This window comes from Desmodus rotundus, chromosome 13 (assembly GCF_022682495.2).
Source record: "Desmodus rotundus isolate HL8 chromosome 13, HLdesRot8A.1, whole genome shotgun sequence".
In the NCBI taxonomy this organism is placed as follows: domain Eukaryota; kingdom Metazoa; phylum Chordata; class Mammalia; order Chiroptera; family Phyllostomidae; genus Desmodus; species Desmodus rotundus.
The window spans coordinates 27,719,458-27,745,975 of NC_071399.1; the positions used below are offsets into that span (position 1 = coordinate 27,719,458).

Here is a 26,518-nt window from a genome sequence, read left to right on the forward strand (position 1 = left end):
ACAGCCCAAGGCTGAGCCCCTGGCAGAGGGACCCTGGGGCCTGGTGGTTGGTGGCTGGCGGCTGGCAGTTGGCGGTGGGCTTGGGGCTGGCAGTCAGCCTCCTGCAGGGATTTCAGCAGGAGATAGCCTCCAGACCATCTTCTTCCAGGATAACAAACAGACTTACCCTAAAAACCCTTCATTACCTAAATGAAATTATTTAAAATTCTTAAGAGCCACCTTCATTCACTTAGTAGATAATGTTAGGTGACAGGTGGGAATAAGACAGAGGAGAAAACAGACCAGCCTCTGCAGGCATCCCACTGGACGCCAGACACCTTATCTTAGTACTGTGAACCATGCCAGGGGGGCTTCCTGGGGGAGGTGGCATTTCAGAGATACCTGTGGGCTTCCCAGAATGGGCCACAGAGAGGAATGGACTCAGTTGTGAGATGCACAGGGGTACAGGTTATAGAAAGATCCTCATGTGCTGGGAGAGGAAGACAAGTGGGGTCCCCTGGAAGGTCTTTAGAAGTTTTAACCAAAGGCAGATGAGGCTGAGGCCAACTTGGCTGTGGCTGGTGGGAGCCCTGCTTGGGCAGTACAAGGACAGGTTGCCAACAATAGGAGGCAACAGGTGGAGGCAATGGGATGGGAAAGCTGGGGAAGAGCAACTTGGAGGTGCAGGGAGTGGAGGTGGCCATCAGAGAAAGATGCTGGGAGGAGGGAGGAACTGGCCGGGTGCTTCTGGGTGCTGCGGGGATTACGAGGAAGTTAGTGGAAAGTGCCCTGAATAGCCCCACACCTCAGCTCCCCGGAAATTAAGTGGAGCAGCATCCACGGTGAATGGGGCGCACAGCCTCCTCCCCTGAGCTGGTCAGCCCAGGGCAGGCGCTCCGTCTAACTCGCTGTCCCTGCTCTGCACCACCAGGTGACCAGACCTTGCAGCTACAGCCGCAAGTCCCACTTTGACTTTGAGGAGGAGGACGTGGACAAACTTGAAATCCGGTGAGTGAGAAGCAGGGTTTCGGGGTTCCTGCTTGGCAGCTGCAGCCTGAATGCCCCTCCTTTGTCCGTTTTCTTGTTTGTTTTTTTTTTCTAAAAACAGGAATGGATAGAAAGGAATTTTAATGTTCTTAGTGATTTTTAACACAAGGATGTTGGAAGCTGAAGTCAGTCATAATCATCACAGATGTTTGGGTGGTTGTGGCTGAAAACTCAGTTTTCTAGTTCACTTTGCAATGTCTTCTCAGAGTCGAAGGTCAAAGACTTTGTACTACTTAGGATGTGCGAGCCTCTGTCCGCCCAGTGGCATTGCCCAGCCTAGCACTCCGGTCCTCGCTGCTTAGGGATCCTCGCGACACAGGCCTTAGTGTGCAGAGTCAGAGCTTATCACCCTAGGAACTCGCAGCATGAGTTCACCAGCATCAGTTTTAGATCCACTCAGGGGCCTTCCCATCTCCTCTGGCTGTAGGAAGCCCCGCCCCCTGCAGCTCTCCCAGGTGCAAGGTGCCCTGGGAGAGACAAACCATGGGCCAGGTGCGCTTTCCCATCGTCCTGGGCCTGGGTGACCACACTGAGGTATGACTAACCCTGTTCAGGAGAAGCGTGGGAATGCTCCTGATTTGACATGGTTTAAAATGTACTTTCCTTCGGGGCCAGGGTTTTCTGAGGCCTGTGAGGCTCAGCTAGAAATACCACAGGTGTTCATTTAGGGGGTGCTCTAGAGTGCCCCCTCAAACCTGTAGCGGCTTTCCACATCTCTGAGCAATAACCAAGCCATGGGGGGCCTCCAGGCCAGATGGGGGCTGACCTTTGGGATACAGGGTACAGGCCAGGGCCCTTCCCTCTCCCGAGCATGGGATCCTGGGGCTCTTTCCTTGTCCCTCTCCTGGGCTCAGGTCCTGAGGGACCATGGCCTCCACCCACAGATCTTGGTTTGAGCCCAGTTTTAAGTGTTTCTCAGTAGTTTAAATCTTCCCTTTCAAAACACTGAAGCTGAGGCAAAGTGACTCGGAGTCGAGAAGGTGCCCACGGCGGGTCCAGAGGCCTTGTTTGAGGCTTGGCTGCGCACCGCCTGCCTGCAGACCTGCAGCTCCCCTTTCTTGTTCAGGGAAAGAAGTGTTTATGGAAGACTGGGCTTTGAATTTGAGCGAAGTCCTAGTTCTTCTTCTAAGCTTCAAACCAAAGATATTTTTAAATGCGTCTCTTATTAAAAGAAAAGACTGTTTGGTGATTTGCTTGTGTACTGCCAGGGTGTTGCTTGGCAGAGTAGAGGTCCTCCGGCTTGCCATTCTGAAAGTATCGTGGCATGGGACACTTCATCTTCGTGTCCCGACATGCGTGTGTTCCTGTGGAACAGCCTTTCCCTTTTGTGACATCCCTTCTCCTGCTTGGACTTGCAGGGGTAACAGATGGACTGGTACGGTCCTAGAGTCTTTCCCGGTCTTCAGTTTTCAGGTTACGGAATGACCGCTGCTTGAGCTGCTCGCTGTGGGTGTAGGCAGTGTTTGCTAGTTAGCATCTGGGAACGTTGTCCACCTTCGTCTGTCACACATGACAGTCGCTATGTCCCTGAGTCAGAGGGAACAGTAAGAATTCCACCCAAGGAAAAAGGGTGAGTGACCAGACCCTCCAGCAAAGTGAGTGTGGACTTTGCACAAAGATGGTGGTCAGGTGTGCTGTGGCTGCGGCGGTCAGCTAGCTACCATCTCCCCTTCTCTCTGGGAGTGTTGGGCCTCTTGGTCAAGAGTAACACTGGCAGGTTGTAGGGATGTTGGGTGTAGGGTTCTGAGTGCAGGTGGAAAAGGAAGGGTCAAAGACAGTTTTTGTTTGCAGGTGTACTTTCATGTGGTGGAAGGTAGGGGGCATCCTGGCTGTTAAATTGGGCAGCCTGGTCATTCCCCTGTGGGCACCATTCTCGGCAACAGCCTGTGCAGAACTGGACTTCATTTATTCACTCCACTGTGTTGAGCCTGCAGACTGCGGTCGCCCTGCTGGGTACTCCTGCTGTGTCTGAGGTGCTGTCCAGCCCTGAGGGGACAGTAGGTCCTGCTACCCTGGGGCCTCTGCCAGGTAAAGGCAGTGGACGCTGTTGGCTTCCGTGCACAGAGGTTTGCTCCCGTTACAAAGACAGGAGGCCCCTCACCTGACACCTGGCCAAGGGCTCTGCCTCCACCTCCTCTCGTCCCCTGCAGCCCGAGGAAGCACACATCTCCATTCCAGAGTCAGTCCGGCTCTGACCTCAGGTCTGAAACGTCCCCCATTGGTGCAGGTCACCACGGGGACTGACTTGTTGGAGCCGAAGACTCCATCTTGCTCCACAGCCTCTGGGGAGAAAGAAAGAACACCGGTGGCAGCTCCGCGCCTCCCTAGGCCGTTCTGCGAGAAGACCCATGTACCATTGTTGTTTTTCAGAGTTGACCTCTGGAACGCCAGCAACTTGAAGTTTGGAGATGAGTTTTTGGGAGAACTCAGGATTCCGCTGAAAGTGCTGCGGCAGTCCAGCTCCTACGAAGCCTGGTAAGGTGACCAAGTGCCTGGCCTGGCGTCTGAGCTGCTGGGAGGAGGGACAGAGTTAAAAGGATAGGTCAAAAGGACACAAAGCTGCTTCTTTACAGCCCAAATGCAATGGCACGAGTCAGCTTCCTACCTAGCCACCCACCCTTGTTTTGCCGTGGTCCTTACTGGCTCTGGTGTGGTGACGGGTTCAGGCGAGAAAGTGCAGGTGGGAGGGCACCGGTGCAGGTGATTGCACTGACGTCATAAGTGGTAGCTGGGAGCCTAAAACAGAGAAGGGCAGAGGCATGGAAGCCTGACAACCTGGAGAGTAGCTTTCTGGGCCCGCTTACTGAGGGCCAGCAGCTGGCACACCTTGGAGTGTCGGCATACCTCGGAGTGGCACACCTGTGGCGGGCAGGCAGGGCCTTTGCCTGCCATCAGAAGTGTCCCTGATGAGGAAGGTGTTCAAGGTGCTGCGGGCTCCGGGCAAATCTCCACTTTAATCTGCACGTCTAAGTCGAGGGGGCCCAGCTCTGCCTCACCCCTCACTCACGTATCCCAGAAGACTAAGCTTTCGCTTCCCACGTCTATTCTCATCTTCTCGAGGCTATTTGTATTTAGACGTAAGGAACGGCCTTTGCTGAATTGCACGTTCTGTTCATAAATCCCATTGGTCGACAGCGCGTGTCAGCACAGTGAAGCCGCAGACACTCTGGCCACTGGTGCTGTATTCCGTGCGTCTCCCTTAGCAGACCCACGAGATGGGGAGAAGGTGCGGGTCACACACCACATGTCACGCCGTACGTCACACCACATGCTGCACACCGTACCCCATGGCCTTGCGTGTCTACAGACTCGCCAGGTGGGTGGGTACTTGTGTTGTGCCCGGTGGTGGTTTCTTGTCACCAGGAGACAGCGGAATTCATGTCTTTAATTCCATGAGGACCGCACAGCCCCCAGCTGGGTTCTGGTTCCTGCCGGGAGGCATTGCTTAGCTGAGCGGCCCTTGGCCTTGTAAGGAAGGACGGGGCATTCGCCTGGCAGTGCAGGGGAAGCTCTACCCACGTCGCATCTCTAACTGCCTGGCCAGCAAACTCAGAGCAGGCAGGGTTCCCTGCTCTGAGGGCTGCACAGGGCAGGACTGAAGAGTGACCTGTTGGAAAACACCACTAAAGTGACTGTGAGCCTGTGCGCACAGTGGTCTGCCTTGGCCCCAGCACAAGCTCACTGTTCCTCTGATGTTGAAAGTTCAGCCGCACGTTTCTTAGAATACGTTCGCTTTGCTGTGTTGATTGCTGGCCATTGTCACGTTAACCGCCACAGGTAGTTGTTTTACTGCAGAATTTCCCTTAACTGCTGCACTCATTTTCCCGCCTTCTCATCCTCTCCTTTTCTTCCACCCTTCCCGCTTTCCCGTCATCAGTTCTCTCCGAGGCTGTGTGGAGTCAGCCCCGACAGTAAACATCCCATGGGGACGCCTGGGTGCACAGGCCCTGCAGGGGTTGTCCTTACAGAATCGCCCTGGAGCTCCCTCCCGCCTCAGACCCCGACACAGAGCCCTCGACCGGAGGACCAGCCCCTGGGAGGTGCTGCTGCCTCATGCCCCCTTGTCCTGTGTCCTGCACCCAGGTACTTTCTACAGCCCCGAGACAACGGCAGCAAGAGCCTGAAGCCAGGGGACCTGGGGTCCCTGCGGTTGAATGTAGTTTACACAGAAGACCACGTTTTCTCCTCCGACTACTACAGCCCACTTCGGGACCTTCTGCTGAAGTCTGCGGATGTGGAGGTACTCTTGTCCCAGGTGTTCCTGTGAGCCAAGACCTGCCCTTGTCCCCTGCCAGGCCCCTGCCTGGCCTTCCTTTACCCAGATCCACTCCGTCTCTGGACCCCCCTCCCTGCCTCTTGCCCATGACACCTGCCCAGACCAGCACCCAAATCCACCTTATACCGCCCTGGCCCTCTGGCTGTTCCCTAACCCCTGCCCAGGCTGTGACCACCTGGGGCCCAGCACCTAGGCTGCCTGCTCTTTGTTGGTGACTTCCCCTGCCACCCAGCCCCCCTGGGCCTGTGTTGGGCCCAGGAACATCTGCATCTCCCTTTGCTGGGTGAGGAGAGGTCATGGGGTGTCTCTGGAAGCGGCCCTCAGGTCATGCTGTGTCTCTACGCAGCCCGTCTCGGCGTCCGCAGCCCACATCCTGGGTGAGGTGTGCAGAGAAAAGCAGGAGGCAGCCATCCCACTGGTGCGACTCTTCCTGCACTGTGGCCGGGTGGTGCCCTTCATCAGTGCCATCGCCAACGCTGAGGTCCGCAGGACACAGTGAGTGCCACTTCGACCTTGCCTGGGGCCCCTCACGTTGCCCCAAGGGGTCCAGCCGGGGGCACCCGGACAGCAGAGGTCTCCCTCAAAACATGCCAGAGCACAAAGGTGGGGCAGCTAAAGGAAACCACGTAGGCTCAGGTTTTCTTTCAGAGAGACACTGTTTTTGAGACGCACCTTTTCTCCTGGAAACCCCGAGGTGTGTGTGCAGGAAGGAGGTGAATGAGGCACCAGTTGGCTTAGGAACGGGCACGATTTAGTATTAAATCCACATAAGGGGATTGGGTTGCTGTGTCTCCCAGGGCCAGCCAAGAGTCACTCCCTGGTTCCCTTGGTTCAGAAACACCCAGACTCACCCTTGCTGAAAGGTTGTAAGAAGCATAACTTCTTCTGTTGGCTTCCCTGCCAAATCTCCTGTGCTGACCCCAGGTTCGGTCCTCAGAAGCATCTGTTCATTTGCAAAGAACAAGCCTTGAGAACAGGAGGCTCTGTGAGCTCCTGCCCCTTCAGATGGGTTGATGGCAGGGGGCGTGTCGCTGGTTTGCCGAGTGGCGCTGGCCACTGTTTGTGTGCTGGGCTCCTGGCACAGGCAGGGCTGGGGCTCTGGAGCCCCTGCTGTGAGGCCTCTGGCCAGTCTCTTGCTCCTCCTCGAGCAGCTGATAGCACGCTTGGGGTGAGCGTGCTTCTGCATCTGGTAGGCTGGCACTCAAGCGTAGTTCTGCTGCTTTCTCTACCTCGCTGTGCTGAGGAGACAAAAGGCGCCCCTGATGCTGTTTTCCAGGGACCCCAACACCATTTTCCGAGGAAACTCGTTGACATCCAAGTGTATCGACGAGACGATGAAGCTGGCAGGGATGCACTATCTGCACGTCACTTTGAAGCCCGCCATCGAGGAGGTGGGTCGGGGTCCCCGAGGGCCCAGCGTCCCTGGCAGTGTGTGAACAATTCCCCCAGGAGCCCACTTTTCCATAGGAAAGTCAGGCAGGCACACAGAATGAGGGGCGTCGGGGTTCACCAGAACAAGGAGCTGTTTCTGATGCCAGCCTTGTTCCCAGCTCACTGCAGGGGCCTTCCAGGTGCAGTTCAGAATCTCCCTCATTCCCTCAAGTTAAACAGATGCTCGAGGAAATCTGTTATTGCAAAGACAAGGCCATACATGACACCGCTTGCCTACAGGCGCTGCCGTCCCTGAACTCGTGAGGCCCCTGCAGCTGCGGGACCCTCCCCTTCTCACTGCGGTCAGACACGGTCCAAGGAGCCACACGCTTCCTTTCCAAATGACTCAGCTTTTCTTACCTGGCCCCTTCGTGGGGCACCTGGGCGGGCGTCGCCCCCAGAACAGTTTCATAAAAAACAGGCCCTTTGCTATGTGAGAAAATCTAAAATAGCATTCTGGTTTGGCTGTGCAAGATCCTGGCCACACTTTGAAGTAAAATTGTTGTTAGGCTCCATGACGCCTGATTCCATGCGAGCTAATGGTCTTCAAGAAAGCCCTGGTCCTCCCAGGCTCGTGGCCTCGCATGCTGCCCAGTGCCTTCAGCCGCTGCCCCTCCTCGTGGCCGAGCGGGGAGCTAGCTGTGGGCAAGGCTGGCAGTGTCTATCCCTGAGCCTGCCACCACTGACCACCACCCCAGCTGTGCTCCTGGAGTCTGCCTCACTCCTCCTCGTAATGTTCCTTCCAGATATGCCAGAGCCACAAACCCTGTGAAATCGACCCTGTGAAGTTAAAAGATGGCGAAAACCTTGAAAACAACATGGTAAGGGGTTCAGGTTGTTTGCCAGCACTTCCCAGAGCCAGTCGCCTGTCTTGAGGACCTTTCGGCACATGGCACCAAGGACACCGTGTCAGGGTGGCGTGGGGCAGGCATTGTGAGGGCGCCCTCAGGAGCCTGATGTGCAGAGGTTGACTTTGAGGTTGGCATCAAGTCACCAGTTCTGGTTGACAATTGTCCGTCATCTCCCACGCCCCGCCCCAGGCCCCAACGCCCCCATGAGGTGGCCTCACCGGCCTGATCGGTCTTCCCAGCCCATCTTTTCCCTCCCCTCCACAAACGCAGGTCCCATACCTGGCCACCCCAGGCTGTTGCCAGAGCTGTTTCTTGGAAAACCCCCCTAATTTTGACACTTCACCCAAATGTTGTAGTCTCTTTTATGATTTCTTTTTCCAGATCATGCTGTGTCTTTGTCATGCCCTAAAAACAAAAAACCAAAAAGAGGTGGGGTCCTAGCCTTCCGGAACTTACATTTCAGTGAATTTGTCCTCTATTTAGTTAACAAAGTTGGGCGTAGGGGGGGGAACACGATGTGGCTTTTCCCCACACCCCGGAACTCCAGTTATTTGCAGCATAGGAATTTCTCTAACTACTCAGTATGTATTTTAAGAGAGGTGGCTTTTTAATCATGATGGGAAGTGCACTTTTTGCTGCCATGGCTCCCCTTGGCTGCCCTGTGCCAGTCCCTGGCCTTCGGGGCACTCCCTCCCCAGGGCGGTCCTGGTGCTCCTTACAGCCTGGGGCGGGGCGGAGTGGGGTCCAGACACGCACTGGCGGGGTGCCCCGCCCACACCTCGTTGCAGGAGAACCTGCGGCAGTACGTGGACCGCATCTTCAGCATCATCACCAAGTCGGGGGTGAGCTGCCCGACTGTCATGTGCGACATTTTCTTTTCCCTCCGAGAGGCAGCTGCCAAGCGCTTCCAGGGTGAGTCCTCTGTGGCTAGGCTTGTGCCAGCAGAAAGCACTCACAGGCCCTCCCCGGGGGCTCCCTCTCTTTTGGTGCGCACTTCCCAGCCCCCCGGAAAGGCGGTTCTAGTGGAGCCGCTAAGTGGTGTCAGTGGTGTCAGTGGTGACAGGGCTCAGATGTCAGCATGTGGTGCCTGTGCCCTGCCGGGCTGTGTCCTAGTCCCTGCCTACACTTGTCCCCTGTGAGCAGGGCTCCGGCCCTGGGCAGAAGGCAGCTGGTCGAGTTTTGTCACAGCAGACTATTTGGGACAAGAGCGTTAACCCATCTGGGCCTGGGTTTCTGTAGTCAGAGAAGCCGCCCTTCCAGGTGGTCCCTGCAGTTTCTCACCGTGTCCATCATGGTGCGCTGGGTGCTGTGACCCTGCCCTGCTGCGTTTAAAGAAAGATAGGATGAGCCCGTTGGGGAACTGGGACTGCAAGGCTCCTGGGCACAACCCCCCTCTTTTTAATTATGCTGATTCCTTGGGCGGCACCTGGAGCTACCACAGCAAAGCAAAGGCATCCAGCCCTGGTGGGCAGGGTCAGGTTAACTGAGGTCCTGGATGCTCAGCACTCACTGGCTCAGACCAGGTCCTGGAAGGCTGAGAAAGGAGCCGCTTGGTCCCTGGCCCCTGCCTGGTCCAGAGTCACCATCCCTGACCCACTTTGTCCATCCCTGGGAGCCCATGAATCAGCGTAGGTGTGACCTACTGCCTTGGAGAACCGCTGAAACTTCAGCCTCTGAGACCCCAGGACAGTCCCTGTCCCCGAGGTGAGGCCCAGCCCCTCCCTTCTACCTGCCAAGCAGCTCAGCCTCCTCCAGCAGTGGAGCTGGGCCAGGACCTCCGGCTTTCAGGGAGCTGGGGCTCCTTCTAGGACTGAAAGCATCCGTGGAGTCTGGGACGGGCAGTTACCAAGCACACCAAGTCTCTGATCCCTTTTGGAATAAAATGGAAGTAAAGAAATAATAAACAAACCATATCCCCCCATCCCAGGTGTGAGTAAACCACCCAATAATGAGCCTTGTCCCCGTAAGGCCACTAGGGCCTGGTGAGCAGGTCGTGCCTGTTACAGCCTACTTGGCAGACAGTGTTGCACTTTTAGTAACAGTGAGGTGGGGGGCGGGGGGGGGAGAGGGAGAGAGGCAGTGGGGTCAAGGAGAGAACTGCAGGCCAGACCCATGCCTCCAGGAGACCCGCGGGAGCAGCAGAGGCTCTGGGTTGCAGCCCCTTGCTCGGTCCCCTGCCGGCATCTGCAGAAAGCCCCGCTGAGTTGGCTCTCCCTGTGCCCTGGCTACAGATGACTTGGACGTGAGGTACACGGCTGTGAGCAGCTTCATTTTCCTGAGGTTCTTCGCTCCTGCCATCCTGTCCCCCAACCTCTTCCAGCTCACGCCCCACCACACAGTAAGTGCCCTTGCAAACTGGGAAGCCAGTCCTCCTGCTCTGGCAGGTGACGCTGGGCTCGGGCCAGGCTCTCTTCGCCAGGTGTGTGGAGTGGCAAGGACGGCCGTGCCATGGTAATAGGATTGCGAGCAGGCCGCGTTCCTAAGTGGTGTCAGTTAAAACATGGATGGTGTGACCAGCTTTTAACTGCTGGCTACTATTATGTTCTCCTCGCCCCACGGGAAGAGCTGAGTATGTATTACCTTGTGTGTATTCACTCATTTTCATTCAGTCAGTCAATAGGTATTTGTCGAGCACCCACTGTGTGCCAGGCTCTGAGCGTTCACAGAGCTGACGTTAGTGACGTGTGAGGAAGCAGAGTGCCGGGTGGGGACAGTGCGAGGGCGATGGGCCCATTCTTGTTTTTGTTAGTTTTAAATTAAACTCCCAAACCAGGTGATGGGAAGAGAGGTGACCTGGGAGATGCAGAACTGGGGACGGTAATGGGACAGGGATGCTGCTAAGTTCAAGACGCTCCTTTTGCACGTCAGGTCCAGAGTGCTGATTTCTAGCAGCTCTTTCATGCGTTGCCATTTGGGGAGCCATCCAGCGCTTTTCGGAAATACTGGGGCCTAGGGTGGCCGGACATCCTGCATTTTTAGCAGCTCCCGGACCACACAGAGTAGAAGGGTCTACATGAACTTTTCTGAACCCAGTGTTGTTTGTGTGTTTATGGTTCACCCACAGACAACACATGTGTGCAATCAGCTTTCAGGCAGTGTCATTCATTTTGTCGGCCGTGTAGCTCTGGGCTCAATCACAACATTTCCGTAAAAATGAGATGAAACTTGCATTTCTTCCCCTGTCTGACAGGACCCGCAGACGTCTAGGACGCTGACACTCATCTCAAAGACTATTCAAACTCTCGGCAGCTTATCCAAGTCCAAGTCTGTGAGTCACTTACTTTAACCATCTTGTTTATAACAGGAAAGAAAGAGTATGTGTTTAATGTCAGTAGAGCAACAGAACCAGCCAGGCATCCCCACCAACCAGCTTAGAAGGTAGAACATTCCAGCACTGGCCAAGGACCTCTTTACACTGCTGAGCCGTGGAACTTTTGTTTTTGAGGAGAAAATGAGGACGGCACACATATTTTATCGTCACCTGTAGGATGGCTAGCACATCCACTCCCATGTCTGGATTCAGAGACCGAGTCTCCACAGTGCGGCCACTGTAGCCCCGCTGCAGTGAGCTGGCCATGGCCTTGAGTATCTGAGGATGTTTGTGTCTCAGGACAGTCCAGTCGTTGCCTGGTGACCAGAGGGCCCGTCCACACACAGTCAGCAGCACGCCCCTTTCCGTCCCTGGACTTCGTGTTCATTTTACCCCTTTTTGGTGGCAAATCTGTGTCTCCCCTTCATTGTTGCTCACTTCAGACTGGATTTGGGTGCTGAAGACATCCCGAGGGTCAACCCCAGGCTCCGTGGCCCCAAGAACAAGCCTATGACAAGCAGTTTTGAGGATGCTGGAGCTCACTTGCACAGATAGTGATGCGGGGAGCGAGGGGGCATGCTCCGTAGGGATAGGGCTGAAGGCTGGTTCCAACCGTGGACCGGCTGGACCAGCTGCAGGGCAGCCTGCCCTTCTGTCTGAAAAGGTTGGAGAGCGACCCACAGAAGCCACACCAGCCCTCCTCGTTGTGTTCTTTGTGGGGTCATGAGTGAACCGGGGTCCCATCACTGTAGGGAAGCAGCCGCCCTTTGGGGCCAATGCCTGGCTTTCTGAATCAGAGTAAAGTATAGGGTGTAGGGTGGCCGACGGGCAGTCTGACTTGCACCGATCGCTTCCTTCTGTCAATTGAGCCCAGTTTTTGTTGGCTGGAAATTCACATAAACGGGTACCTGCTGGGTCAGGGGTCTGCACAGAACTCTCCTCGTTTCACATCCAGAAATAGCAAAGTGACCTAAATATAGAAACTGCTGAACGGGGTGGGGCCTCTGCAGTGGTTGCTGGAAGGCCCCTTCCGAGTTCCTACACTTTGCCCCGACTCCTGTCTGTACCCCTCGGCTCACAGACGGGGCTCCGTCGCGTGACCCCATCCGGGTGTGGTTTAGACGTTGTGGACCTGGAACGCAGGTGTTAGTGACCGCGCGGGGCAGGGTGTTAAGCGTTTGTCACAAAGAATTCACCAAAGACACGCCCCCCAAATAGCTTTTGAAAACACCGCAAAAGTGGAGTTGGTCTCCTGTGAACGTTTCAGCTGCCGCTGTGCTCCAAGGTCTGCTGTACCGGGCTGACCTTGCAGGGCAGCCCCTGCGTCCCCAGTGATACCCAGCACCTTCCCTTGTCTGAGCTTCCAGAACTGAGGCCTGTCATAGCCCGTGCCTGTGGAGTTTTCAGGTTTGGGACACAAGCCAAGAGGCCTGTGGGCCTTTGGTAAGAGAATTGTTTCATTTTAGGCCAGCTTTAAGGAATCCTACATGGCTGCATTTTATGAATTCTTCAATGAGCAGAAATATGCAGACGCAGTAAAAAATGTAAGTACCGACATCAGTTAACATGGACTTAGCACCCTGCCCCCACCGCCGCATTCTGAGAAAGAGTTGCTTTTTTTAAACATTGAGTTTAAATTTGAATCACATAAAATTGACCATTTGAAAAAGTTGAGACTGTTAGGTCCGTACACAGTTGGGCAACCACCCCGCCCCTCTGGGCGCCAGGACTCACCCGCCCCCGCCCCCAGGCTGCTGTGAACTCCTCCTACACCGCACTTTGGAATCTGACTGGGGGATTCTCACCATTTTCACGTCTGAGTTCTTTCTCTACGTGACTGAGCATTACACCTTCATGGACTGTCTCCTCCTCTTGTTCCACAAACTCCCGTGTCCTGCCAGCCCCAGCCGCCTGCCCCTGGTGCCTCAGAGTCAAGGAGCCCTAGGACCCCAGACCCAGAGTTAAGGAAGTGTGCTTGGGAGAAACTATTCTGATCCTAAAGCTTTTTTCTTCTACTTAGAAGCAATCATGCTTACTGCTCAGAAATAAAAACCGTGACCTAGAAGGGAGGGAAGGGAGAGGAGCTGAAGGCAGCCACCATTTGATGGGAGGAATCCAGACAGGCCGTGGGACAGTTGAATTGAGCAGGGAGCCCCCCCTTGCTGACCCCCGAAGCAAAATCACAGGGCCTCAAGGGCTCTTGGGAGGTGAGGAGGCCCAGGAAGGAGAGCCTGCGCTGCTTCACATTCCATGGGAGATGCAATCTCAGTTCACCTGTTAGAATGCGGGACCGCCAGGTGTTACCTGAAAAAGCCTGGCAGCTTTTCAGGCCGAGTAACACCTGGGGGTGCAGCAGGACTTTCCCTGGAGGAGCCAGTAGAGGTCGGGGTTGGGGCTAGAAGCTTCTGAGCCACAGCGAAGACCAGCACAGTTCCCTCGATTCTCAGCGAGGAACCCACTGCCCTGGCGGCTGCCTCCAGGTTCTTCTCTCTCTCTTGGTGTCAGACAGGGACAGGAAGCATCTTGTAGCATCATTTACAAAGGAGAGCAAATGTGTTCGGGGATGCCATTTCCCCTTTTAATAATCCGGTTTCTTTCTCACTTCAGTTCTTAGATTTGATCTCGTCCTCTGGGAGAAGAGACCCCAAGAGTGTGGAGCAGCCCATCCTGCTTAAGGAAGGGTAAGGCCTGTGGCTCTAGGGGAAGGCTGGAGGGAAGTGCAGGTGGCGGGGCGCTCCCAGTCTGTCTCGGCCATGAAGCGGGGCAGCTGTGCCCTCGGGGCTGGTGGTCTCCCAGGTCACAGGCAGTTCAGGCCCTTTGGAGCTGTCGAGGCCCAGGGGAAGCGTGGCCTTCGTCCACCATTCTTCAACTCCCCAAGACTGCACCCAGGGCACGTCTAAACGTGGGGTTCACGTTCACTTCCCTGTACCTAATCTCTGCCGAATTTGTGGTGGAGAAATGCTCATCACTGGGAGGAAAGGGGGGTGAGAGGCTGAGTGACCCTGAATAGTCAGGCATTCATGCACAGTTGGCTCAGTCACACCTGAGTTCAAGGCCCTGCCTTCCCCTCCGTGAGCCTGTCCTTCCCGAAGCATCTGTCAGGAGACACTAAAGCATAGCACCTGCCAGGGGCAGGCGCTCCACATCGCTGGCCTTTGCTCTGCAGAGCACACCTGCCGTGGCTCTGAGCCTGCTGCCAGCGCCTTCTCTGTAAGAGCATCCCGTCAGCATCTTCAGTGTGGGATGTGAGAGGAGGGTGGCTGCTTTGTCGGAGGTCTAGTAAACCCACTGCCCTCGCCACCTTGTTATTTAAGGTTATCACCAGCATGGGGGCTACACTTCCCTAAAGTGGGCACATAGGCCTTTGAGTTTTCTAACCCTGTCACTTGGAAATAAAATCACAAGGTGCTGAAAATCCACAGTCTGCGTCATGTATTGCAGATACGGAAGTGGCGAGTTGCTGAACGATGGGCACAGGACGACGGTTGGGGGGGGGTGGCGGAGCTCGCCCAAGCCATGGGACGTTAACCCCCGGTGTGTGCTGCTCACCACAGGTTCATGATTAAGAGGGCCCAGGGTCGAAAACGCTTCGGGATGAAGAATTTTAAGAAAAGGTGGTTTCGCCTGACAAATCATGAATTTACCTACCAGAAGAGCAAAGGTAATAAGAAAAACGTGCTTTTTTCCTTCCTTTCACATACCTTTACTCCGAGGGACCTGAATCTTGTTTAAGCCCCAGGTGCGGTTACCATCTGCTTCTCTGGGTTGAAACTAAGAGCAGAGAAGGTGTGCTCCTCAGAGCGCACAGTTTCTTTAAACAGGAGAGCAGGGAGACACCCACGAGCTGGCCCGGTGGGGAGTGGGGCGGGTGCAGGCAGGTCCCACACCTCCAGGCGGGGGAGCCAGGGTCTCACAGGGCAGTGAAGGTCTTCTCCTATTTTGGTTGTGTTCTCCTGGGTCAGAGATGGCTCAGATTTAGATCCTGGAATGGTGAGAAAGTAGTTTCTCCCCACGAAAATGTGGGGACGTCATCTCCGTTGGACGAGAGCCTTTAGTGTCGTGATGGGTGCAGGTGTTGGGTGTTGGGAGCGAGTGCAGGAGGCTCCATTGTTCTGTGGATGCAAAGGACCCACTTCCAGGCCTTCTCTGACCATGGCCCCTTGGCTCCCTTGCGCCCTTAAGCCCGTGGTCTGTCAGTTTCTTTGCTTTCTCGCTGAAGAAGGGAGACCCTAAGGCCGCTTCCCAACCCAGCATCGACCTCTGGGCCTACCTACTCATTAGCCCCTGTCGCCACAGGAGACCAGCCTCTCTACAGCATTCCCATCGAGAACATTCTGGCGGTGGAGAGACTGGAGGAGGAGTCCTTCAAGATGAAGAACGTGAGTGCACCCTCTGCAGGCGCTCTTCCGGGGCTGGCGCTCTTCTCTCCCACCAGCACCCTGCCCCCTGCTTCTCCTCTCCGCGTCCCCACATCGCCTGGGTGTTCACGAGACTGCTGCTGAACCTCAGAGCCAAGCAGCCTGGCTCTCCCTGCCCGATCGGCCAGGGCAGGCAAAACCTTCAGGAAGATGACTTTGTGACCGAACGCAGGTCTGGCTGCCTGCTGCTACGAAAGCCAGTACGCAAGAGGCGGGTGCTGACGGAAAGGAGAGGGGTTTATTTGCAGATGCTGGCCATCTGGAAGGTGGGGGCTCGTGTCACAAAGCCCATTGCCACCTCTCAGTGGTGGCAGAGGTGTTTATAAGGAGGGAGAGGGGAACAGAGCAAAGAGATCAAGGGAGGGGTTGCAAAGTTCTCTACGTGCAGACAAGCCCAGTCCATCCTGATAAGGCTAGTGACAGTGGGTGTGCATCATCCTGGTTAGTCATCCTCGCTTCCCGTCATCCTGGTTTTACATCATCCCGACTCCAAGGTTGAAGGTCAGCGTATCTCCCAGAGCTGGGATGCCTGAAGGTCAGGTTCTGTGTCTTTGACTCGGTTCCTAGGACTCTTATACCAACATGCTGTTCATCTACACGCTAAGAACGGTGGGGGAGCGACAACTTCCCAGTGTCACAGCTCCAGGGCTTCAGGGACTCTCTGTTAAAGGACACCAGGGACAGTCTGCGGGGCCATGTGGAATTTCTTTGAAATTCTATTTTGATCTGATTTTGAACTTACAGAAAAGTTACAAGACTAGGCCAAGGACCTGCCGTGTCCCCTAACCCCGTGTCCCGTTTGCTGAGCGTGCTCCTTCATTCTCCCCCCGTACCTCTCTCCATGTAGGATGCACGTATGTTTTTCCTGGACCATATAAATACTTCAGTGTCTCCTGAAAACAGGGCATTTGTAGAGTCTCATAGTGTTACTAAAGTCAGGGCACGGCGCTGACGTAGCGGTACTACTAATCCACAGTCCGTGTTTAGAGTTCGCCACTTATTTCAATAACACCCTTCATACTGTCGGCTTTTCCCCGCTGGCACGCAGTCTAGGACCACATGGTCTGTTACTTTTCAGTCATCTCCTTATTCTGGAACATTCCTCAGTCTTTACCCCTGTTTCATGGTGGTGGCATTTTTGAAGCATACAGGCCAGTTTCTGTGGACGTCCCTCAATTTGGGTGTGGCAGGCAGTCTGCTGGGTGTGTTCAGGTCAGGCATCCCATTGGGGATCCCAGAGGTGCTCTGGGCTGCCTGGTGCACCCCATCAGGAGGCATGGTGCATAGTTGGTCAGTGACTCATGGGGAGCTACACTGACCTGTGTTGCGTCCTGTCCCTAGACTCTTCCCCGTCTGCGATGACTTTCAGGCTGTGTCATTCCCTCGCTACTTTTTGTTGGCTTTCTCCTGTGCACAGCTTTTCCTCCCCCCTAGGGAGGGTGATTCATTTATTTGTTAGGACTGTAAGGACTCCCATGGCCCCACTTTATTCAGGGGCTGGAGTCTCATTGCTCTGGGAGGGTGGCCTATTTCTACACAGCATCCCGGCCCGTTGCACACTTCTCTGTGTGTGAGGCAGCATCTCCTCCCCCAGCAGGCTCTGCAACAGACGTCAGGTTCTCAGCTTACAGAACAGGACCTCAGGTCAGGCTCTGCCCTCCGAAGTGGACAGGGGATCCGCCCCATTCTCTTCCTCTCCTCTTGTGTCTGCCTGCCTCTCACTTGTTGGCGCAACTCAATGGTCCAATATTCAGTAGGTGTCCAAGGCCACACTGGGTTGGTGGGGGCACTGTGAATCTGTTTTGGCTGGGCCAGGGCTGAAGAGTCACAAGGTGCTTACATCTCTGTCTGGGTCTGAGATCAGCCCCCCAGCCTGCTGGACAGACGGAGGAGGTGACTGCACCCTGGGCGCTCAGCCAGTGGACAGCAGCTCCTACTTGCCCTGCTCTGTTTTCTTAACTCGATTCCTTGTCGTTCCCCAGGACTATTCGAGGCCCTTTCTTGGGCAAGCAGATGTGGGTTTCTTCCCAGACCCGAGGGATGTTTACACCATCATACCTGTTCCAGGAGCTGGAAGGCCTGCCTCCTTTGCAGGCAGCTTTCTGTAGCGTGTCTGTGCCCCACCCTCTGCAGGATGGGGGGGCCTGGGAGTGCTGTGCGCTCGGCTGGCGGCATTCTCAGACGTCCACGGAAGGACGCAAGTGTGGAAACTGTGCTGGCAGCATCTGTGAGCTGTTTCAGTCCGGCAGGCCCTTAATTTAGATTTAGAATAATTCCCTAATTTTAGCATTGTTTATTCATCAGCCTGTTTTCTCCTGTTGCCTTCCTCAGAGCCAGCTTCCCCATGACGCTAACCACTAGGCTAATGTCCTTTCCATTTGAGAGGCGTTTTTGAAGGTTTGCTGTGTTCCGAGCCCTCTTGCAGGGCCCAGACTGCCAGAACAATCAGGGCTAAATACCTCCTTCCAGAGGCTCTCCTCCCCAGGGCACTGGAGTCCCACACAGGTCCGTGCAGCATGAGGCCGGTGCGGCAATGCCTGTGTGTGACTCACAGCTCCGTTCCCCAGAACCCCTCACTCCCATTCCTTCCTCCTCTCGGCGTATACCCTCACCCCTCGGGTGAGGCCACTGTCATCTTCCTTCGCCATCCTGACTCCTGGCCCCCCTCATGTCTCTGACAAGGCCAGTCTGAGAGCCTCCCAGCTCTGCCTGCCCACCTCCCCTGTTCACCCCCTGCCCCCACTTCTGTGTGCAGCTGGCCTGCTCCTGCTGGGAGCACCCAGCCCTCCTGGATGCTCTAGGACCTTGGCACCTATTGCCTCTGCTGCCCCAGGACCTTTGCACTTACTGTCCCTGCTGCCTGGGGCACGTTCCACCCCTGCTTTCCCCACTCATCTTGATTAACTCTTAATCGTCCTCCAATCTCAGCTGGAGGATTGTCCGCTTAGAGCTTCTACACCAATCTGCCCCCCAATCAGGCTGCACCCTCACTCGGCCCCTACACTCCGTATGCACTTTGTCTTGCTGGCTGGAAGGTCATGACGGCAGAAACTGCCCTCACCGTATCCCCAGGACCTAGGACAGTACCTGGTGCTCAGGAATGTTTGTTGAATGGACAATAAATAGGAAAGGCAGTGGCAGCTCAGAGAAGCCTGATGGAGGAAGTGACACCTGCCTGGAATGAGAAAGAAGAGTCCCCAGGGTGGTCAGTGGGGGAGGGAGAGGCCTCTCAGATGGAGGCAACATGTGCCAAGGCCTTGAGGCAGATCTGGGGGTGAGGACAGGAAGGCAGGCAAGATGAGCTGTGACGTACTTTCCACAGAAGCCCACCCCAGCCTAAAAAGACAGGGACCCAAAGAAACCCGTCCTTTCATGTAACAGCCACAGTCAACTTCGGATGGTCCCATGGGCGAGACGGGCAGTGCCGCTCTTCTGCTTTTCGAACGGAGAGCCCTGATGCCCCCGGAAAGGAAGTGCCTCAGCCAGGCGGGCTGTGGGTGACCAGCTGAGTCACATTGGCCTTCTCAGTCCCCCATGGCTCCCGCTGCTCCTGTGTACCACAGGGGGAGGCTTTGGCTTCTGTTTTCAAGTTCAGGGGCTGCAGGAAGCCCTTTGCATTCCCTACAGCTGCTGGGCTTGTCTGGGCCTCTGGGTCAGTTTCAGGCCCTTTACTCTAACCCCTGGGCTGGTAGGCATTGAAAATAATGACCCTTGTGGTTCGGGCAGAAGATGATGACCCCTGTGGTTCTTGCTGGGCGGTCCCCGGAGCCCATGCTCTGTGTCCTCAGATGTTCCAGGTCATCCAGCCCGAGAGAGCACTGTATATCCAGGCCAACAACTGCGTGGAGGCCAAGGCCTGGATCGACATCCTCACCAAAGTGAGCCAGTGCAACAAGAAGCGCCTCACCGTCTACCACCCCTCCGCCTACCTCAACGGCCACTGGCTGTGCTGCAGGGCCTCCTCGGACACAGCCCCTGGCTGCTCCCCCTGCACCGGGTAGGTCTGCACCTTTCCAGCCTCCTGGACCCTCCCAGCTGCCCAGTGCAGCCAAGCACAGATATCTGGTTTGTGCACCCTTTTGGTCAAGGGGTCAAACTGGGGCTAAAATGCAGTCCCCACCCACTCAGCCAACTGCGCGCATGTAGGCTGGGTCCCTAAGGCTCTTCTCTGAATGACCCAGAAGCCTCCACCTTGGGGAGCCCCTGGGCTCCTCCGCATGTAGACTCCGTGCAGACTGGCAGGAGCTGCAGGCCTTTGTGGGTTCTCCTGTCCTGTCCGGGGGTCAGAGCCATCCTTGGGAAGTGGGTGGGCAGTGAAGGAGGGGTGCCCATGGAGAGAGAAGACCCCCAGGGGCAGGTTTTGCTGTCTTGTTTCTTGTAAGAAGAGTCTGGAAGTATCCCACCCTTCTGATTACACCCACTTGGATTTCTCCAACTGACACCCCTCCTTCCCCTTGGGGCCCTTCCCCTCAGACCCCACCTGGAAACCCAGCGGCCCTTCTTGTCCAGCCCCACCGTTAGCTGGGCCTCCTGAAGGTCATTAGAGGCTCATCTCCACCATCCTGGAAGCAGACCTGGTGGCTCAAGCTTGGCCCGTCCCTGTGTCCCATGTGACTTGTGGAAACAGCAGCAACTGCTGTATGTTGTGGTTGTGGATGTGACAAATCACCCCAAAGCTCTTGGGAAGTGGGCATAGAAAACGCGGCTTCACAGACAAAGAAGCTGCAACTCAGGATGAGTCCCTGCTCGGTCCCCGCCAGGAGTCTGTGACTGAGCCCCCACCCTGTCTCCGCTGAGAGGCTCGGTGCTGTGTCTGGGGGAAGGGCGGCTGCTGCTCCCTCAGGAGGAGCAGGAGCCCACCACAGCCTCCGGAAAGAGAGGGGACCCGCTTGTCCCTCCCTGAGGCAGCCAACTGACCCTTCAGGACACAGGGCCCAGGTGCACCTGTCAGGGCTATTTTTATTCCAGGCCATTTCTTTTCACAAGAAAGTAAAAGTCTGCCTCGTTTGCTTGCTGCCCTGGCAGGCCTGTGGGTCCTGAGAGCCGCCGGTCCTCCCAGACTGGACGGCTGCTTCTCAGTGCTCGTGATTACGTCACACACCACACACAACTGCCCGGCCCGTCGGGGCCACGTTCAGTGTTGGAGCACTCCATCTTCTTTAGTGATCTTTAAGAAGTCAATGTCAGGGTTAACAGCATTGTGCTTTCCGTTGTTCTCACTGTGTTCGGGCAGCGGCCTCCCAGCGAACATCCAGCTGGACATCGACGGGGACCGAGAGACGGAGCGCATCTACTCCCTGTTCAACCTGTACATGAGCAAACTGGAGAAGATGCAAGGTAAGGCCAGGGTGTGGTCCAGCCTCTGTCTCACAGTTCGCAGGCAGCTTTGGGGACGCCCGGCCAGGGTCCTGGTGACACAGGCAGCTTTCTGCAGGGAGGACTCAGGGAAGCACAGGCAAACCTCATCTATTTGTGCTTCGCTCTGTGGCAAGTCCCAGAGACTACATTTTCGTCAACATCCAGGGAGGCCCCCCGCCAGCAAACCAATCACCTCCCTCTGACGGCACATGTGATGGTTAGCATTGCTTAGCCACAAAATAATTTTAACTAAAGTATGCACATTGGGTTTTCCAGACCTAGTGTTATTGCAAGTTAATAGACTACAGTACCGTGTAAATATAACTTTTACATGTACTGGGAAACCAAAAAACCAGTGTGACTCATTTCATTGCAATATTTGCTTTATTGTGGTGGTCTGGAACCGAACCCACAGCATTGCCGAGACGTGCCTGTAAACCCCTCTGAGCCTCCCTGTTCTATGTGTGGTGTCATTGTTTATGGCTTCCCGAAGGCATCTGTTTGGGAGACAGTGGAGTCCTTGGGGCTGTGGATGGTCCGCATGGGTCACCCGATTAACCGTTCTGTCGTCTAGTGCTGCGTCTTGTCCCCGGGCTGCTTTGTAAAAGCGAATCAGTTGCCTCGCTGAAATCAACACGCACACGCTCTCAGCATTTCCCTAAGTCTTGGTTTTATAGACCTTATTAAAGAGGAGGTGCGGTGAGTGTGTGCTTACTGTGATCTGTTCTGGTTATTGTTGCTTTAGTTTCTCCTCCCTGAGCTGAGCTTACAATCTTTTTATTATTATTTTATTACTACTCCATTCAAGGATTTCGCATCCGACATGTGCATGGCTTAGGGGCTCCTCTTTCTTCATGGTCTCAATAGTTAACACTACTCACCCCCCCTTAGTCCCCAGATGTCCTCCAGGGTCGGGGCCACTCCCAGGTCACCCCTAGCACTCCCCCGCACAGAACACGCTCTTCGGTGCCCTGGGACGGGCTTCTTCCAGGATGGAGAGGCCTCGGTTCAGAGCCAGCTTTGGTGTCCACTGTGAGACGGATAGGGCAGGTCACGCACCAGGCCAGCCCTGACCTCCTCTTCTGTGAGACAGGGCAGAAGTGCCACCAAGTCCGTTGGGTTAATCTGGGGATTAAGCAGTGAACACAGAGCCCAGAGCTGAGAAGGGCCAGGTCCCCACTGCCTGTGTCCTTATCCGTGTCACCACAGCCATTGTTGGTCTGTCCTGCCTGGGCCTGTGGTGCCTCATCCTGTGCATCCTAGCTGCGGATGAGAAATGTCTTTTAGTTTCTGTTTTTTTAACAAGCTTTGCAAACAATTGCTAATTCAGGTCTCAGCTCTCTTGACCTGTCCATGTGACGTTCCTTTGCATCTGTCCCCTCCGTCTTTATGACAGTGGCAACCACAGCTCACACTTCTGCTGGGCCCCGGGCCTGGAGACTCATGGGATGCCGGTGTCCCCATTTCCCGGAAGGGTTAACTGAGGCTCTGGAGCTTAGGTGACTTGCCTGAAGCCAAGCAGTGACAAGAGTGGCTTGGAGGAGGGGATGCAGGCAGGCCCTCTGGCTCCAGGGACTGGCACCCTGTCCTTCACTTCAGAGGAAACGGCTGAGCCCAGACTCGGAGCTCTGGGGGCCGCTGGACTCCTCTCCCCTCTCCTCCTCCTCCTCTTCTTCGCCCTGTTGTCCTTCACGTTTAGAGCCCCTATCCTTCCTGTGGCCTGGTCCCTTTTCTTTTGAAAGTTTCCATCTTTCCCATTTTCCTTTGCACAGACTTGTGATTTTTCAATTAGAATCGAGAGGTTTCCCTGAGTAGGAAATAAAGACAGTAAAGTGGACACCAGAGCTTCTATGATAACGAGCAGACAGTACGGATGACAGGCGCCCCCCTGCTGCTGGCCCACCTGGGCCAGGTGCCCTGCACAGCACATCTCCCCGCCTGGTCTCTCTGCTGCCCTGGAGTGTAGGGCCCAGCATAGGTCTTTGGGGACAGATGGAAGGGGCCTGGACCAGGTGTTTGGGGACAGGAGGGGGGCTGCTTCAGTTCAGGTATTGGTTGGATGCTTCCTGTGGATGACTAAAGGCCACAGCGAGGTCTTCAAGCAGGAGCCAGGTGCCCGGTGAGAAAGTTCCCTGCTGAGCAGGTGCGGGTGCTGGGGGTCTTGGGAAACTGCTGCACAGACTGGCCGAGAGGTGATGTGCTCGAGCTCATCTGCTTAGACTGACCATGTGTGGTCCCACGGGCCCTTCGGCCAGCCTGGCCCGGTGCCCAGGAGCCAACAGACATCCACGGTTTCTGGCTCGGTGAGCCGATGGGGCATGGACAGATGCAGGGCACCCAGGAGGAGGGCTGGTCAGAGAGGGGGCTGGGGCCCCAGCGTTTGGGGCATTGGATCCTCAGAAGCCTCAGTTCCTGGGCCCTGGCTTTCTAGCTCTGCAGGCTTTTCTAGCACTCAGTATGGGCGGGACCTCTTGGCATTGGTTGGACCGGTGGGAATGGCTCCTGTTTCTGGGTACATTTGCGTGTAAATGATTCCAGGCAGCAGCCTGTCTGGGTGCTTCCACTCGCACTGACCGCCCCCCCTGCCCCCCCCCCGCCCCGCCCCATGCAGAGGCCTGTGGGAGCAGATCTGTGTACGACGGCCCGGAGCAGGAGGAGTACTCGACCTTCGTCATCGATGACCCCCAGGAGACTTACAAGACACTGAAGCAGGTCATTGCCAGGGTCACGGCCTTGGAGCAGGAGCATGCCCAGTACAAAAGGGACAAGTTCAAGAAGACCAAATATGGGAGCCAGTGAGTATGGCACCCCGTTGCCTGGGAAGTCTCAGCAAGGGTGCGGGGAGGTCCAGAGAAGAGGAGGGTGTCAGGCCTGTCCTGGAGCCACCGCGTGCAGCTCAGCGACTGCACAGGCTCCCCAGCTTCTTCAGAGCAGGGCCGAACTTCACTCCCAGGGCCCTCTGGGCAGTGTCCTGGGGGGCAGCACCTCCTTCCCTCTTGCCTCCCCAGCTCGTTCCCTTCCAAAATGAGGCTTTCCTGGGCAGCAGCTCTGCCCGCAGCACTCTTTGCACCTTTCCCCTCTCTCTGGAGGCCAGCTCTGGACTGGGCCCTTCCTGCGTCTTGTGAGGAGGGTTGGGGGCGCAGAGATCACAGACTCAGCCAGGCTGCCCGTGGCCCCTCTGCCCACTGTCAGCCTTGTGCCCACAGACAGTCCAGCCACACTGCGTGCCTCCTGCCGCCCCAGGAACCTCACCTAGTCTGGGAACACTGGATTGAATTACATAAAGAGTGCACTGCACACACTCGGTGCACACGCTTGGTGCATGCGCTCATGTGTGCACACGTGACCTACACACTGTGCTCAGGGTCGCAGCGGTGCGTCCACGGGTGGCTTTGGACTGATTCTTTCCTCCTTTATCTAAGTTTCTCGTATTTATGAGAAAGGATATGCATTACATATATAGATAGAAAAAGGACTCTAAAACAGAAGTGCGGATGAGCGCTGGCAGTGGAGGGGGCTGTGCTTCATTTTCTCCTCTCCCCTGTTCCCATTTGCAGGGAACACCCCATTGGAGACAAGAGTTTTCAGAGCTACATCAGGCAGCAGTCGGAGGTCTCCACCCATTCCATTTAAAGCCTGGGGGCGCCCTGTCCCAGGACAGTGTCGTGGGCTGCACCAGGGAAGTCACAGTCTTTGTGAAGGGGGACACAAAGACGAGAAGGCTGAGCGAGGAAGCAGAGGGACCCACACTTCCTCCACTGGCACAGATGACAAGCATCAAGCTCATTGATCTTCTGAGACCCCAGGGCTGTTTCTGTGGTTGCCACGCACTTTATTTGCGCTGGTGGGCGGGAGCCCTGACCTGGCCCTTCTGGACCCACCGAGGGGCCATCTTGCCCTCGGCAGAGCGAGTGCTTCTGTCTCTCTCATGCCCCACTGCCTCTGCTGGTCTCTGCGGCGCCTGCCCTGGGGAGCCTGCTGCTTCAGCACGTCTGGGGCCTTGAGAGCATTATTCTTTTTCTATGAGCCTGCTGTCCCAGTGTCCACAGGCAGGTGGCCACCTGGTTTCAGCTTTTGATGTTGGTGTTGTTCCTGGCTGGAGGGTCAGTTTTGTGGCCGGGATGTGCAGAAGTGAACGGAGATCCCAATTTGAGGATGCTCTTGATGTTTTAGGGGTACAGGGTTCTTCTGTAGAGTTCCTGGTGGGGGGAGGTCCAGATGTCTCTCCTGGAGGTTAGAATCCCACCCCTGCTGGCTGTCGAGACACGCTCACAGCCGGCGGATGCCCCTTGAGCTGCTAACAGCTGAGCTGGGTGTCCTCCCAGTCCCCACTTCAAGTGCAGGTTGTGTTTGCTGTCAGTGGGGCTGAAAAGTAGAATCCACATTTCCCACCCCTTGTGGAAGTTTGGGGAGGATTTTAAAAATAGAAATGTGCATTATTTTCAAGCTGTTTTTCTTAATGTTTTTAATTAGTTCTTTGATACAACATAACTCAGAGTCTCCAAACCTGGACTTTTTAAACGGGAGGGTGCCACAGCAGGGCACAAAAGGGAATGGGGTACATCTCATGGAAGCTAGTTACAGGTCCTCCAAAGAACGCGAGGAATAACTGGCCAGGTGGCTCAGTTATTAGTTGGAATGTCGTCTCGTACAGCAAAAGGTTGCAGGTTCAATCCCTGGTCAGGGCACATACCTAGGTTACAGGTTGAGTCCCATAGGAGTGCATAAAAGAGTCAACCAATCAATGTTTCTCTTTGTCTCTCTCTCTCTCCCTCCCTCTCTCTCTCTCCCTGTCTTTCTCTCTCTTCCCTCCCCTACCTTTCCTCTCTCTCTGAAATCAATAAACATAGGATTAAAAGAAAAGAAAACAGAGGAGGGGAAGGAATGCTGAGCTTGAATGGGAGGCGCTGGGCTGTACAGACGCCCCCTGGGCCCCAGTAGCGGTATTGCACTGTGTTTCTCTGAAGCCCTTAGAAGCAGCAGTGGGGCTGCTTTCTTTTGGGGGGGGGCATCCTATAATGCAAGGGGAGGTGTTTGCTGGCTTTCCCCAGCCAGCCCTCGCAGCTGCAGGCACTCGCTTTGGAAAGCACTGTTCGAACACGCAGGACCATGTGCTCTTGTGTCCTTCTTTGTTCTTGTTTGCAGGGACTGTCTGTCCTTCAGACTCAATCTAGATGGCAGATGGGAATGTTACTCATCACAAAAAAAATGGTGGAGAGTATGTTGCAAAAAATAAACTTTGGGACACCCATCGAACTGCAGTTTTTAACATGGATTTGTAACTTAATGTTTCTGTTTATAAGATACTAATGATTTGTGATGTATTTTACCTGCCAATTAAAATAGACATTTTATTCTTTCTGAGGACTGGCGTGGTTTCCCAGGAGCGCCCACTGATAACTGCGCACGTGGGAGATGGGGGTGTGCTGTGGAGTTGGGCAGGTGGGGAGCTGGATGACATGCCTGTGATGACAGGCAGGGTTCGCCCCTGAGGACAGGTGAGGCACCTCTTGACACGTGAGGTCCAGCTGTGGCACTTCCAGCTGAGCTGGAAACCATGATGCTCTCAGACAGAAAGGTGCAGGGTTGGGCACTGTGAGGGCCATTGGAAGGTGTTCTGCTGGGAACCTCCAGTGTGCATGGAGAGGGGGTCCCGCTCAGGGAGGAGGGTGGGAGAGACAGGCTCTCTCCCACATTACTGTCCGAGGACACAGTGGGCTGCCAGCTTGAGGACCAGGCAGGCCAGCCTCCTGAGACAGGAAGAGCGGGAGGGGGACAGGCCTTCAGTGCCAGTGAGCAGAGGCAGTTGTCCCCCCATCCCAGGGGTGCAGAGGGAGGAGCTTGGTGC

General features: G+C 55.5%; 1 protein-coding gene across 1 annotated transcript in view; it reads left to right on the top strand.

Moving 5' to 3' along the window:
- RASA3 (RAS p21 protein activator 3) overlaps positions 1-26,032 on the top strand; it is a 115,243-nt gene extending 89,211 nt beyond the window's left edge. The window contains exons 8-24 of the mRNA XM_053916535.1: positions 911-987; positions 3,397-3,501; positions 5,110-5,266; positions 5,649-5,797; positions 6,579-6,693; positions 7,480-7,554; positions 8,373-8,496; positions 9,816-9,922; positions 10,775-10,852; positions 12,361-12,438; positions 13,502-13,575; positions 14,449-14,555; positions 15,191-15,273; positions 19,101-19,309; positions 20,546-20,649; positions 23,282-23,465; positions 24,228-26,032. Coding sequence (XP_053772510.1) covers positions 911-987; positions 3,397-3,501; positions 5,110-5,266; positions 5,649-5,797; positions 6,579-6,693; positions 7,480-7,554; positions 8,373-8,496; positions 9,816-9,922; positions 10,775-10,852; positions 12,361-12,438; positions 13,502-13,575; positions 14,449-14,555; positions 15,191-15,273; positions 19,101-19,309; positions 20,546-20,649; positions 23,282-23,465; positions 24,228-24,303 — 1,902 coding nt within the window. The 3' untranslated portion in view covers positions 24,304-26,032. The remainder of the gene's footprint in view (positions 1-910; positions 988-3,396; positions 3,502-5,109; positions 5,267-5,648; positions 5,798-6,578; positions 6,694-7,479; positions 7,555-8,372; positions 8,497-9,815; positions 9,923-10,774; positions 10,853-12,360; positions 12,439-13,501; positions 13,576-14,448; positions 14,556-15,190; positions 15,274-19,100; positions 19,310-20,545; positions 20,650-23,281; positions 23,466-24,227) is intronic.
- The last annotated feature ends 486 nt before the right edge of the window (positions 26,033-26,518 follow it).